The sequence below is a fragment of the Myotis lucifugus genome, unplaced genomic scaffold (assembly GCF_000147115.1).
Source record: "Myotis lucifugus unplaced genomic scaffold, Myoluc2.0 scaffold_104, whole genome shotgun sequence".
Taxonomy (NCBI): Eukaryota; Metazoa; Chordata; class Mammalia; order Chiroptera; family Vespertilionidae; genus Myotis; species Myotis lucifugus.
In genome coordinates, this window is record NW_005871152.1 from 3478819 (window position 1) to 3494513 (window position 15695).

Here is a 15695-nt window from a genome sequence, read left to right on the forward strand (position 1 = left end):
GTGGCGCCGCAACCTCCCCATCGACCCTGCCTTGAGTGTGACAGGGGGCGGTGCCCCAACCCCCCAATCGGCCCTACCCTGAGCGTGACTAGGGGTGGCATCGCAACCTCCCGATCCGCCCTGCTCTGTGCATGACAGGGGGTGGCGTCCCAACTCCCCAATCGGCCCTGCTCTGAGCCCGACCAGGGGCTGCACCTAGGGATTGGGCCTGCCCTCTGCCACCTGGGAGCAGGCCTAAGCCAGCAAGTCGTTATCTCCTGAGGGGTCCCAGACTGCGAGAGGGCACAGGCCAGGTTGAGGGACCCCCCCCCTCCCCCCCATTGCACAAATTTTTGTGCACCGGGCCTCTAGTATAATTAAAAAAAACTAGTCAAAGTATTCATAATCTTGAGTCAATAGCTCAGTTGGGAAATGAAGTGCAGGGCATGAATGAGTCCACCTGGGCTCCATCTCCAGCTCTACTCCCAACTAAGGCTGCACGCATCCCTGTTCAGGCTCCCACTGGGGAAATGCTGTAGTGCAGTGATCGGCCAACTCATTAGTCAACAGAGCCAAATACCAACAGTACGATTGAAATTTGAGAGCCAAATTTTTTGAACTTAAACTATATAGGTAGGTACATTGTTATTAACTTAATTAGGGTACTCCTAAGACTTAGGAAGAGCCACACTCAAGGGGCCAAAGAGCTGCAGTTTGCCGACCACGGCTAGTGGATAAGGTCTTAGAATGGGTCTTTATGTGTATCTGTAGAAGGCTCAATGTTTGGTTCCAAACTTTCTATCCAATGACACCCTTAAAATCACAGCCTGGGTTTATGGAAAACTTCATTTCCTAGCTGAGTAGACATTTCCACTTTACATGTACACATCCTCCCAAGATAACAAATAAGCAAAATCCAATTGCCAAAGGTTGTTTTTTAAAAATATGTTTTTATTGATTTAAGAGAGAGGAGGGGAGAGATAAGAATCATTCACTGATCGGCTACCTCCTACACGGCCCCTACTGGGCATAGAGCCTGCAACCTGGGCATAGGAATTAAACCCTGACCTCCTGGTTCATGGGTCGACACTCAACCACTGACCCACACTGGCCAGGTTCCAAAAATTTTATTTCATGTATCGTTTGATGTTAAAATTTCCCTAGGCTTTGCATCTAATGTGTGGCGGTGTGCAGACTCTATCCCATTTGACAGAAACATGGCAGCTGAGTATCCAGGAGAACAAGGTGATGCCACATGCTTCCTCAGCAGCTTCAGGAGCTCTCGCCTTGGGCCAGGAGCCTCTGGGAAAGGAAGATACCCTGTGCTCCCTCACACAAATCAGGGTGCTTCCTGGCTGATGACACATTTCCATTGCAGCATATGGGCCTGGATGGAATCCCTTTAATCTTTCATCATACTTTTCAAAAAAACACAGGAAGATATCATGAATTAACTGCCCTTAAATCCATGTTAGAGAAATGAGGAGAAAGTTAATGTACAAAGAAATACAATACACAAAAGAAAATATGCAATGTTTCATAAGCTGCATACATTTCAACAAAAAAGTTGGGGGAAATGAATTTGGTTATTTGAATTATTAAAAACATTATAAGCAGATTACCTTTTGAATCTTAAAAAGAAAACCTGACTGAAAACATTCAGAGACTGGAAACTGGTTTAAGACAATTCCCAAATTCTTACTTATCAAATAAGGTATCAGTCAAGGAAAAGATATTTTGGAACTTAAAGTTAGGAAAGCCTATTCACAATTTAAATGTGGGGGAAAAGGAATAAAAAACAAGAAACTAACCAAGTAAAGTCAGAATGATCATTTACATTTTATAGTCTTTAATAAAGCACATAAAACTGTACTATTTAATATATTTCTCCATGAACTTTTTGTGAAATTCAGATCGCAGCGTATCGTTAACAAATCTTTTGTCTTTCTTCTGGTCATCCACACCTTTTGCACAGTTCTTGAAAACAACATCATCATCCCATCTGAAGAAAAAGAAAATAAAATGTTCTTATAATGCTTGTATCAGGAGATACACCGTGTGAATTGCAAAGCTTAGTCATTACACAGAAAGGTGTTCAGCATGATAACAGAGGCAGCAATTACATATGCCCCAAAGAAGACAGTAATTTTGAATAGGCTGTGATCTAGCTCTATCACAGCAGAAAGGGCAATTCCTATTAGAACATATAAAACATTCTTGTCACGTCTCCAGTACAAGATGCTTTGACTAACTCAGAAAGCAGAAATATATAAACTTTAACTGCATAAATATCAAATGTTTTCAGTTCTAAAACAAAGAGGCAGTACCTGGTACCACCCTGATTAATACAGACAACTCTAGATGATAACTGACCAATTTACTATAGTTCAGATTATGCGGTTTTAAGCATTTTATGTACTCTTTCATCAGTTAGCATTTAGTAATCATCCACTGTCGTATCTGCATTTTAGGACAACAAAAGGAGAAGTACTGGCATATAACAATAACGCTCATATATTGGCACACATCTGCATAAACCATGAAGAAACAGAAGCTGAAGAGCTTAGGGCAGGACTGTGGTTGGATTCTTCTGGTTGGGTTTCATAATGCACAAGCATAAAACACCCATGGATGGGCTACAAAATAACGTTTTATAGAAAACCAAGAATGTAATTTCAAAATGCCATCTAGCCTATAAAACAAAAATCCACTCTGTAATATATACTCTCACAAATACATATAAAATGGAAGCCATGTGATGTGTTCGTATGCACAAGTTGCATGCCAGAAGACACTGCACTCGGACAATAAGCCAAGAGCATGGCATCTGTGGAAAGTGTCAATAAGCTCATCGTGGTGCAGGACACAGGTGAGTGAAAAGCTGAGTAGAGCTGGGTCAATTGTGACCTGCATATTAAGACTGTTCCAGTCGCCACACAATTCTAACTGCATCCAAACAAGGCAGGAGGACAAAGTAGAGTTTAACACAGGGGTGGGCAAACTTTTTGACTCGAGGGCCACAATGGGTTCTTAAACTGGACCGGAGGGCCGGAACAAAAGCATGGATGGAGTGTTTGTGTGAACTAATATAAATTCAAAGTAAACATCATTACATAAAAGGGTACGGTCTTTTTTTTTTTTAGTTTTATTCATTTCAAACGGGCCGTATCCGGCCCGCGGGCCGTAGTTTGCCCACGGCTGGTTTAACATCAATATACTTGATGCAGTTTCTCCTCTATCCACCTTCTCAACTCACTCCCAACAGGCTTTTAGCCTCCTTCTCAACATCAACCTGCTCTTCCATGTTGCTAAGTCCAAGGGCCACTTTCCAGCACTCATTTTACTTGCCCTGTCATCATTACTTGACCTATCACTCTCCTTTTTTCGAAAGCAAGCCTTGTTTGCTTGGCTTCCAAGACACCCACCAATCTTTTGCTTCACCTCCTTCCTCACTCCTTCTTAGCCTGGTTTTTTTTCTTTTCCTTTTTTCATTTAATCAATATTTACTGGGCATGTAAATACTGGGTAGTATGTACTGGGCACCCAGTATGTTCCAGATATTGAGAGTTAACCACCTATCTACTCTCTAAACGTTATCCAGGGCTTGGCCCTCTGACTTCTCCCTCTAGCTGCACTCATTCTCTAGGTGACCTCATCTAGTCTTTGTGGCTTTAGAAAACTTCTGTAAGATGACAGCTCCCAAATTTATTGTCTCTAGCCTGGATTCACTCCAGAACCACTCATCAAGCTACCTAACTCAACATCTCCACGTAGATTTATATAACATTCTGAACTTGACATCTTGTATCTGTCACCTCCCCCAACCACTTCTGTTTACATTCTTCCCCATCTCTATCCTTTAATGTTCAGGTCAAATACCTTAGAGTCTGGCCTCTGCTAATGTCAGCTGCCAGGCAATTACTGTCCTTAACCATGCTGTTGCCATTGTAAGGAGTCGAGTTTTTACTATAAATGAGTTGGGAAGCCACGGGGTAGCCTAAAACAGGAGACTGTGATCTTTCACTTTAAAAGGACCACAACACTGCTGTGTTAGGAAAAAACTGGGGGTGGGGAAGGAGAGTGTGAGCGCGTAAGCATACCAGTGAGGGCCTGCTTGGAGATAGTAGCAGTGGAGCTGGTGAGAAATCATAGATATGTGTGAAAGCTAAGCCTACGGGGTTCCTTGATCACCTTATACAAAATAACAACCAAGCTTCCTCCCACTCAGCACTTCCTATAAGCTGTTCTGTTTTATTTGCCTATGTATCACTACCTCAAGTACTATATTCAGTTATTATTATTGTTTTGCTTCTTAAGGGTGGTAGTGGTTATATGCTTAATAGTGGTTTTCCTATGTAGCAGATAACTTTATTTAAAAGAATTTTTTAATTGATTTTAGAGAGATGGAAGGGAGGAGGAGGGGGCGAGAGGGAGGGACAGAGAAAATATAAATCATCGGTTTGTTGTTCCACTTTAATTATGCACTCATTGGTTGCTTCTTGTATACGCCCTGATCAAGGATCGACCCACAGCCTTGGCTTATCGGATGACACTCAAACCAACTGAGCTTTGTTTATAGTCTCTCCCTCTTCAGCCTTTTACTTCACCCCTCCAAACACGCCCACTATACAGAAGAGTAAATATGGTAGGCTTAAAACTGCTGTCCTTAGAAAGGCGCCGCTTGCAAGGTTGGCCCTAAGCTAGCATTTGGAAACTTGGACTCCAAGAATCTTCTCACTATCACTGTGCCTAGACTCTTTGTACAAATACTGTGGTTTATGTGGAACAGCTGTTTCCCTTCTGGGAGTCTGAATTTTGGTATATGCTAGGCAGTGGTTACCTCTATGACATAAAACCCTTGGGCATGGAGTCTCTAAAGGGCTTCCCTGGGCAGAACCATTGCACAGATGTTACATTTTCGTTGCCAGGGGAAAAGATGTGCTGTGTGTGGCCCCTCATGGAAGATACAGAGCGTAAGGAAGCGTGCGCCTGGATTCCTTTGATGCCTTTTCCCCTTATGATCTGGCTGTGTAACTTTGTTTGTCATGAGTACAACTATATGCTGAGACCCTAATCCTCCTAGTGAGTCTCTGAATGTGAAGGGTGGACTTGGGATCCTTGACTCACATAGCTAAAACGTGAACTTCATAGGGTCAAAGGCTCAGTGAACTGCTCCGTCTCTAATGCTTACAACAGTAGCTGGTACACAGCTGGTTACTGTAAATATCTATGGAAAATATATTATTTCCTCTCATTCTCCTTCTTCCATTATTCCAAAATCGGACACAGATGATTACCAGTGAAAAGTGGAATTTTAAAAGCTTTACACAAAACTCACGTGTGTATGTATTTTCAACTGATTACTGTATATAGTACCTTCTTTTAACTTTGAAGTTGGCCTGAGGCTGGGATGGGCCAGTGAGATTAAGGAGAGGGTTTCCACTCAGAATGTTTTCCATACGAATCCTTTCTTCTTCAGCTTTTTGTTCTTGTTCCTGTCAATGACAGGGGAAGATTTGTATTTACTTATAGTAACTTCAGGGTCAATCTTTTTTTTTTTTTATATATTTTTATTGATTTCAGAGAGGAAGGGAAGAGAAAGAGAGAAACATCAATGATGAGAGAGAATCATTGATTGGCTACCTCCTGCATGCCCCCCACTGGGGATCGAGCCCACAACCCGGGCATGTGCCCTTGACTGGAATCGAACCTGGAACCCTACAGTCTACAGGCCGACACTCTATCCACTGAGCCAAACCAGCCAGGGCCAGCGTCAATCTTGTATACAACTCATATATTAAGACTGCTAGGGATAAGAATTAAGGTAGTGTTGTTTTTTGTTTGTTTTCAAGACATACCAGAAAGTCTCCCTTTCCAAAATAAAATAATTTGACATTTTTATTATAAATGTTTCATGCATGCCATCATTCATTACTGTCTTCTGACTCTAAAACTCTTCAGATGCATACTTAAATCTTTCTTTTTTGAAATAATCACTAATTTGCTTATTTTAAGTGAGTAGACCAATAAACATTCTAATAATTCGAGTATACTAGCCTGGCTAGTGTGGCTCAGTGATTGAGTGTCGACCTATGAACCAAGAGGTCACGGTTTGATTCCCGAACAGGGCACATGCCCAGGTTTTGGGCTCCATTCCCAGTTAGGGGGCTTGCAGGAGGCAGCCAATCAATGATTCTTTCTCATCATTGATGTTTCTATCTCTCTCTCTCCCCCTCTCCCTTCCTCTCTGAAATTAAAAATATATTTTAAAATATATGTGTGTATACACACACACACACACACACACACACACACACATATACACTAAACATAAAAGACATTTAGCAAAACTATTACCTCAATTTTTAAAAGGCTATACATAACTGAATATAAAAATTTTATTTTGAATTACTAACAATGTAAACATGCATCTCTAAAATTATTGACAAGTTTTATTAACCAAAAAGTATCTCCTAAAATAAGAAACTCTCAAAATTATAATGTTAACATGCATTTCTAGCAATTTACCTGAGGCTTATTCATTTTGTCCTTATGACTTGGTACTTTCTGTTTCTATACCTCTCATACCTTACCAGTTACAAGCTTATCTTTCTTCACTTTTATTTTAGCATGAACTTCTTTAAATTCAAATCCCCCTCAGTTTCACTCTTAGAATTAGGAAGATAAAATGTCTAAAAATACATAATCATAACTTCTAGACCTATCTGATTCCATGCTATCTTGTATCTTAACCCAAAGATAAATCCCACTTTGCTGTGTCTTGGGATGATAAATTAATAACTTAATAGGGCACGGAAAAAAAGACTTTGTTAGTCCATTTAAAATAAACCTATGTTGCCCTTGCCGGTTGCTCAGTGGTTAGAATGTCGTTGGCTTGTGGTCCAAGGTTCGATTCCTGGTCAAGGGCATGTACTGGGTTGCAGACTCAATCCCTGGCCCTGGTTGGGGCACCTGTGGGAGGCAACCAATCAATGTGTTTCTCTCCCATCTCTGCTTCTCTCTCTCTCCCTCCTTCCCCCTACTTTCCACAAAAAGAATGAAAAAAGTTTTCTCAGGTGAGAATTAACAGCAGCAAAATAATAATAATAAATAAAATAAACTTATGTTAAACCACCTGGAAAAATAACCTGATTTTCAGTACAGGTTAATGATACTTCATTTTTTTAAAAATTAAATTTATTGGGGTGATATGGGTTAATAGAATTATACAGGTTTCAAATGCACAATTCTACAACACTTCATCTGTACACTGTATTGTGTGTCAAGTCTCTGTCCATCACCATTTATCTCCCCTATACCCTCCCCCTCCACAACACACTTGTCTGTGTCCATGATCTTTTTCTCTTTTTTGCTCAATCCCTCTACGCCCCTGTCCATCCAGTCCCCCCAACATCCAACTGTGAGCACTGGATTTCATTTTCTTATGAGGCCAAATAACTGGAAAGTGATAAAATGCAATTTTCAGGGGGAAAAATAATTTAGGCCATTGTGCAGATCTTTAACGAAGTCAGGAACATCCATCATATATTAAGAACAGACAGCTTTCTATAAATTATGTATTTATTTTTTAACAAATTATATTAATGCTGAAATTTAAGCCATTACTCTGAGATGCTAGAAAAATAGGAGCTCAAGTATACAATATATCCAAACTTATAACAATGTGCGTGTGATGTAATAAGGTCCTGGCCATTCTATGTTTGGAATATATATCCTTTAGAGTTACTAGTTGATTGCTACACACAGCCTTGGAAAAGATGCCAACTCTTTCCATATTCAAGTACCAGGCACATTATGGGGGTCAAATCCAAACCACCCTGTTGTGTAAATAAAATTTTATTTGAACATAGTCACATTGATTAATTTAGGTCCTGTCTAGGGTTGCTTGTGCTACAACAGGCAGAGCTGATAGTTGTGACAGGGGCTTTGTAGCCCACAAGCCTAAAGTAGTTATAACCTGGCCCTTTATAGAAAGTTTCCCAACCCCTGATATAGGCAGACTGGTTTGAAATGTTCTTTTAGGACACATACAAAGCAACCACTAGAAAGCCAGGGCAACAGGGAACTAAAACTCAGGCAACTCCAAGAAACACCAACACATTTTTGTACAGAGATCAGATAAACCTCACAAAATTACAACAGTGGTCGGCAAACCGCGGCTCACGAGCCACATGCGGCTCTTTGGCCCCTTGAATGTGGCTCTTCCACAAAATACCACGTGCGGGCGCGCACAAACAGTGCGAAGTTGACTTAAAACTTTAAGTAAAGTTTATTAAGTTAATTTTAGGGAACGTTGTGGAGTGAAAGATGTAGTGTCGAGGATTGAGAAAGGTATGTTGAGATGGTTTGGACATATAGAGAGGATGAACGAAAGGAGATAGACGAAACAAGTATACAAGACGAGTTCGGAGGGTGGGGGTTGGAAGGGGTCGACCTCAGCGAATGTACCTCAATCAGATTGAGGACGTTTTTAGCAAAGGCCAGCTTAGGAGTACCCTAATTAAGTTAATAACACTGTACCTACCTATATATTTAGGTTGAAAAAATTTGGCTCTCAAAAGAAATTTCAATCGTTGTTGTACTGTTGATATTTGGCTCTGTTGACTGAGTTTGCCGACCACTGTTCTAAAATGTTTATCCTCCTTAAAGGTTAACCATTGCATTTGAATTGCTCATTGTCTATGTATTCAGAACAATTGCCCTCTAGTGGTGTACAAGTGATTTTAGAAATGTTCTTAAATTCTTTGATGACTACAATTAGATGTAAAAATTATAAGCTATTATAGAAGTTACGCTATCCTATGCCAAACTCTGATAACTGAACAGTAAACTATTTTTCTTCTTCCAATCTGAATTCTAGCAGTCTTCAAAGCCTATCCCACATTTGATCTTTTCTGATGGCCCTTCTGCTAACACATGAACTCTACAACCTCCCTAGATTCCAAGCATTAACCTATGCCAGTCTTTTCTCTAAGTCTTCTTCCTCTTTTTTTAAACAGAACAATCTTTGGCTCACATGTAATCTTACACAGATGCCATACGCCATAAAAGAGCTGCTCTGTTCTGGTTGAAAGGGGAAATAGCTATCTCTACTTGGTCATCTCATAATGTATCAAGTATCAAAAACATGTTCCGAACAGAACTCATCATCTCTTTTCTCTCCACCTCCCTTCTGTATCACCTCTTTTCTCTCTGCCCATCCTTCTGTATTCCCTGTTCGTGTATGGCACCAACATCTACCCAGAAAATGGGATCATCTTTATTGCCACATCTGATCAGTCAATTTATTTAGTCAATTCTACCTCCTTGATAGCTCCTATCAGCATCTGTTAACTTCTTTCAATTCCAACTCCTATTAAGCATGATTATCATAAATGCATTTGAGGATTATTGGAATAGCTTCTTCCATACTTCTGTCAGAGTAATCATTCTAAAAATGCATAATCTCACCAATCTCCTGTTGAAATTGACCAGCTGCTCCTATTCTTCAAAACAGAGTCCAAATTCCTTTAGCATTGGTTTACAATGCTTTTTTTAAAAATTGATTTCAGAGAGGGGGAGAGGGAGAGGGAGAGACAGAAACATCGATGAGAAAAAATTATTGATCAGCTGTCTCCTGCAGGCACCCTACAAGGAATCCAGCTCACAAGCCAGGCATATGCCCTGACCGGGAATCTAACCATGACCTCCTGGTTCATAGATCAAAGTTCAACCACTGAGCCACGCTGGTCGGGCTCTCTAATGCTTTTGGCCTGTTCCTGCCTCCAATTTCATCTTTTATTGTTATTACTATGGGTCGTATTTAATCCTTACAACTGTCTTTGAGTTAGATATTCTTTTCTCCCATTGTGTGAACTGAGAGACTGTGGAGACTCAGAGAAGTTAGGTCAACTGCCCTAGATTATGTAAAATCTATTGACAGACTGTTTCAACAAGTGCCTGGAAAGAAGGCTGAAGCAGGAGACAGGGAAGACAAGACGATGACCTCATTATATTCGTGAGTTCTTTGTAGGCCATGACTAAATCATTTTTGATTCTTCTGACACTTAATAGACATTAACTAAATGTCTGTTGAGAAAACAAACAAATAAGTGTATAAAGAGCAAGATGAGTATTATAATATTAAGCATGTCTGAACTATTTGGAAAGAATTTCCCACATTACCAAGTGACTTAAAATGCCATAAAAATTTATCAGATTTATAGATCTACAGGTGATATATCTAGACATACCAGGGACAATTTCCAATATTAGTTTTTTCTTGAAATTAAAAATATTTCTACTTTAGTTTATGAAAGAAGATGTAAATATTTAACACTTTCATTTTACCTTCCTGGCTTGCTCTTCAGCTCTTTCTTTTTTAATTTTTTCTAGTTCTGCCAGAAGAGCTGCAGTATCATCGTCATCACTCTCCTCTTCAAAATCTTCATCTTCATCTTCCTCCTAAAAAAGAATGTGATGGCTCATTGAAGAGAAAATTCACATTATTAATTTTCCCCCCATAAGAACTGCCAGGTCTTTGGAGCAGGATTAATTTTCCCAGTGGGAGAGATAGATGCACCTAGATATTATTAAAATCAACAACTAAACAAAAAACAAAACCCACAAAAAAGCTTATGAAAATTCACTAAAATGTCAACCCCTGTTATGTTTTAGAGATTGTAACAACAAATAGTATAACAAAGTACCTTTCAAATTTACATGGTCAAAGGGAATTTAGACATAAAAATATTTCTAAAACTAGAAAAGTAACACTTTACACTGATATACACAGCACATATATACGTAGTGTATCACCCTAAGAATCAAAATAGTTTTATCCAGCCTAAAACTTAGACCTATTAGGATAATCAAAAGTACTAAAAGGGTGCTAACTTCTCAGAAGAAACCAATTTCAAATGGATAATCATTAAGTCTCACTGAGTTCCCTATATTTAATTAACTGAATTATTTAATTCAATCTGTCCACTCTAGAATTGCTGATTTATGTGCTTAATCAGATGCTACTCATGAAAGATCACTCAGATTTCACTGTAAGTAGAAAACTGCAAATTAATTGTAGACTGTGGGTTCCATTAAATTTTCATGTCACTAAAGCACTAACCCTTAAAATCTCCCACTTAGCTCACTTCCCTCCCTCAGCGTAGAGGGAGCCAGTAAGTGTACTGCACCCTGGAGGGGCATCAGTGGTTTCTAAAGTTCAACTTTAGGGGCTGCTATTGATAGAGTGCCCAGTCTGAAAAGTGCCCTCTGGAGATGGATAACATGGCAGCCCAAACTCTATGGGTAAATATGAGAAATTATTTTTTAGGGAAGCATATTCTTTAATAAATCACTTCATTATTTGATTCTCCAGAGATAAAGTTTGATTAACTAGCAACATTTTTTGTTTTAAAGTCAACTATAAAGTTTAGCATTTGAATAATAGGTAAGTAAAAATAAGTACAGGGCACTGGTTAAAACCACATGAATAAAAAAATTTCAGAAAACATGATATAAGTTACTATGGAGATGAAAGGAGGAAACAAAACATACATCTGTTAGAGGATCATCTGCATCGAGGTTGGCAGCAGGAATCTGGTCTAGCCGAGGCTTCTTTGACACTGAAGAGGAGGTTGTATGTTCTGGGAAAGACAGACAACGCTTAGCTCACTGAAACAAAGACTGCATTGCTTGTAACATTTAGGGACCTGTGGGTACAAAGAACTTAGATTATGTCTATCATGACACAGGGATCAAAACCACAGTGCCTGCCAAATAAGCCCTTGGTAATAAACATTTGTTGAATAAATTAAAGTATTGATTTTAATATGGGAACTGTAGCCTCTCTCAGGAAATTTAGAGAATAGTTTACATAAGCTAGAAATATATGTCCCTAGATGCCTTCCAACAAAAATGGGAGAACTTCATAGGCAGAAACCATGGGGCCTCAAAAAGTCTGGCTCTTATAAACATTTTGATCTAAACTGAAACAATGGCTGCTAAATATCCCCAGGTCATCTTATTCCTTCTACAGAACCGTAAGAAGATGGAACTAGAATCAACTTTATTATCACCTTTAATCTAACTAATCTAACCAAATCTGATATCATTTAGTAGTGTTGCAACTCACACCAATATTTAAAAGCAAACACAAATAGTAGCCTATTCCAATTACCAAGTGAAAGAAAAAGTACTGTCAACAATCTTTTTTTTTTTTAACAGAGAGGATGAGAGAAGGATAGAGAGTTAGAAACATCAATGAGAGAGAATCATCGATCAGCTGCCACCTGCACACCCCACTGGGGATGTGCCCACAACCAAGGTCCATGCTCTTGACCGGAATCGAACCCGGGACCCTTCAGTCCATAGGCCGACGCTCTATCCACAGAGCCAAACTGGTTAGGGTACTGTCAACAATCTTATGAGACATATGTGTTGGTACCTCGAGTTGGACGATCTCTATTCTTTTCTCTTGCAGCAACTCTCTCTCTCTCTTCTAATTCTCTTCTGAAGTCACGGTTCCGAACCTCTTCAGGGGCATCCTGAGTGGTCTGTCTAAAGTAGAAACAAACCAGGGCAAAAATGTTTCTAAAAAACCTATGGCTGTAGCAATGGAAGATAATTCACAAAAAGCAACTTTGTCCTCAAGTCCCTCCAGCACAAAAGAAGGAATTGGAAGAGATATTACCCTAATCTGAGGGTAACTTATAGGTACCCACATGATATTTGTAATATTTCAAGAATCCCAAAATGAATCACATATATTCCCATAATAAGGCTGGAGATCCATTAAAATGTCTTTATTTTTTGTTAGTAGGTCAACTCAGGAAACATTACAATAACGCTTTTATTTTCATACTGATTAGTACTGAGAGTGCATTGTCTCTCGGAAGAAATGTATTACTTTTCCATCTACCTATGGATATTCTTGGTTAACAGGAATTTCTGCTTAAGAAATATCTGGTAGCTTTTTACAATCCTAGCATATAATTTTAGTGTTAGATATCCTATTACATTCTACTTATATAAAAATAGATGACTTAAGTGATATAACCCAAACATATTACTATCTCATGACCATGCCACTTGCTTTGTGAACAAGAAAATGAAAGTCTTCATTACCTGTATTTTATCTTTGTATGAGAGGGTAGGTCTCTACTTGAATACTGCTTTGAGAGTTGGCTCAAATCACCTTCTCCTTTTCCTCTCCCGCCTCTCGCAGGTTCAAAAGTTGGCCGAGCTGCTGTTGTCATCTTTTATGCTGTGAAGAAAAATAATATCAAGTTATTTCCCAAATGGCAAATTCTCATTTCTTAAAGCATTTAATTAATATCCACCCTTGTGAAATAATTTCCATTAACTCACTCTCCAAAACTTACTTAAATAACCTCAACACAAAAGTTCTCAAGAAAACAAATAAAGAGGCTCAGGGTGTGCAAAGATTAAGGCTTCTCAGGTAACTCCTATTTAGCACAAAAAGTTCCGTCATGAAGATCTGAGTTTGTGTTCCCGTTCTCCTGCCTCTGTGGCCTTGGGCAGGTCACCTAGCTTAAGGTTCTGTCATCTGGGGAATGGAGATATTCTTCATAGAATTATTACGAGACTAGAGGCTCGGTGCACGAATTCGTGCCCAGGCGGGTCCAGCTGGCCCCACCCCTGGGGAGGTGTCCCAGTAGGCTGACCGGCCAGCCCACTGGTCCAGGGGACAATTTGCATATTAGCCTTTTAGTATATAGGATTTGAGCAGCAAAGCCCTTGTAAAATACAGTATTGCCACGACTGAGTTTTAAAAATTCTCAACTCCACCAGAGCCCCTGCGGCCCGCCTTTTACCTAAACCTCACACAACAGAAAACAGGCTACTAGACGCTAGACACTACAAAAGGGATATTTAAACCTCACAAAAAAAGATAATATCACTGCGTGTCCTGGGGAAAAGTGTGCTAAACCTCAGTAACAGTTACCGCGGGGAGCCCGTTTGGCTCGGTGACAGAGCCTCGGCCTGCGGACCAAAGGGTCCCGGTTCGATTCTGACCAAGGAAGGTACCGCGGCTGCAGGTCCCTCCCCAGCCTGGGACCTGCTCAGGGCCCGGACAGGAGGCAACCAGTCGATGTGTTTCTCCCAGATTGACACGTACTTCTCCCGTCTTTCCCTTCCTCTTCCACGCTCTCTAAAAACAATGGAAAGATGTCTTCGCGTGAGGACTAAATAACAAAAACAAACACTAACAGTTACCTGGGCAAAATTCCCCAGCCTGTTGCTGATCCAACTGTTTCTTACAGCAGCCAATATAGCACAAGTCACATCTTTTGTAAGTTATAACTTAAGGAACGCTCCAAAGGCAGGAACCCCACCCCCAAGGATGCTGATACCCTCAGGGACCCGGCCTTACGTTGCTTTTGGCTATGAACAGCCAAAATAACATTAAACTAACATAATACAAGTGGCTCCTAAGACCCCGTTAAGCGTCGGAAAAGCAAGTGCGCGGGGGATGTAGGGGGGACTGGCGCACGTCTCTAGATTTTCAAAAAAGGGAAAGGAAGGTCCGTATCCCGCGGGGGAGACACAGTGTTTCCTGCCGCTGGATAACTATTCCCGTTTCCCGGGAGTGCGCCGTCGGGATGCCGGCAGGAACCCGCGGACTTCCCCTCACCGACTGGGCGAGGGCCGGGGAGGCCCGGACCCGCGGAGCGCCGTCTGCAGCGCTGCCTTCGCGCTGCGCTCTCGGCGGCGCCCGGGGCCCACGCAGGGCCCTCCGCCCGCGACTCCGATCCCAACCGCCCCCTCCCGCCCCACTCGGACGAGAAAGACAACCTGCTCTCGTCCCTCCGTCTCTGCAGCCTCCGGAGATCACACAGACATTTCCATCGACTCTCGGGCTCCCAGAATCCTCTGCATCCGGGGCCAGAGCCCAAGACCCGGAAGTGAACGCCGAGCCCTTTGGCCGCCCTTCAGGGGCGGAGGAAGCGACCAATCCGCGGGGGCCGAAGGGGAAGTCGGCGTGACGTCAGCGAGGGGCGGGGCCGAAACGGCCGAGGGGGCGGTCGTTTGAATTCGGTGCCTTAGAGCTGATCTTAAACATCATTTTATACCTTCAAGAACCAATTACTTAATGTCTCTTCCGTCTTTTCCTTCCCCGACCCCCTCCCAGACTCCTTCATTCCGGTACTGCGTGGACGGAAAGCCCCGGGTAGCCGCCACCACGTCCCCGGCTAGCGAGAGGGAGCGTAGAGAAGGATTCCTCCCAACTGTTTAAATCCAACGGCTCCTGCTGCCTCTCTCCAGAGCTAGACCCAACCAGCCTAGAGGGCTGGGCTACGGAAACACTAGTATTTTCATTTAAGTGGATATGAAGAAAGAACAAATAAGTACGGGGGCAACCACGATCTTTATAAAGGTACCATTCCTGCAAAAAAAAAAAAATATTAGCCTTCAGAGCAAAGGTTGTATTCGTATTGTTTGCTAAAATTTTATATTTTAAAAAAACCTGAGTTCTAGCGGGAGGGGTGGTGTCACGATTTTTAAAGATTCATTCATGTATGACTTGGCTTCGGGCGTTGGGAGCGGTGGGCCCAACTGCCAGGAGCGCGAGCTGCCGTGATAAGATGGCTCCTCGCGCAATAGGTGAAGTTTTAATGAGGCAGCGAACAGGGGAGAGATCAGCCCTCCTTCCCTCTCCTCCCCCTCCGGCCCCCCAGACACTCTGCGAGCAG

The 15695-nt window shown here is 41.4% G+C and overlaps 1 protein-coding gene across 3 annotated transcripts; it reads right to left on the reverse strand.

The window, feature by feature from the left end:
* Positions 1–1429: 1429 nt before the first annotated feature.
* CWC15 (CWC15 spliceosome associated protein homolog) lies at positions 1430–14939 on the reverse strand. 3 transcript variants are annotated; one of them, XM_023757284.1, is made up of 8 exons: positions 14797–14903; positions 14120–14152; positions 13105–13243; positions 12425–12537; positions 11536–11624; positions 10330–10443; positions 5356–5474; positions 1430–1981 (listed from the first exon to the last, which is right to left on the reverse strand). In XM_023757284.1, exons 3-8 carry the CDS (start codon positions 13233–13235, stop codon positions 1852–1854), a joined length of 696 nt encoding a protein of 231 aa, XP_023613052.1. In that variant the 5' UTR covers positions 13236–13243; positions 14120–14152; positions 14797–14903; the 3' UTR covers positions 1430–1851. The 3 variants fall into 3 exon arrangements, with proteins under 3 accessions (XP_023613052.1, XP_006092840.1, XP_023613053.1); XM_006092778.3 differs by lacking the exon at positions 14120–14152 and having other exon boundaries at positions 14797–14939; XM_023757285.1 differs by lacking the exons at positions 14120–14152; positions 14797–14903 and adding an exon at positions 14218–14373.
* Positions 14940–15695: the final 756 nt, after the last annotated feature.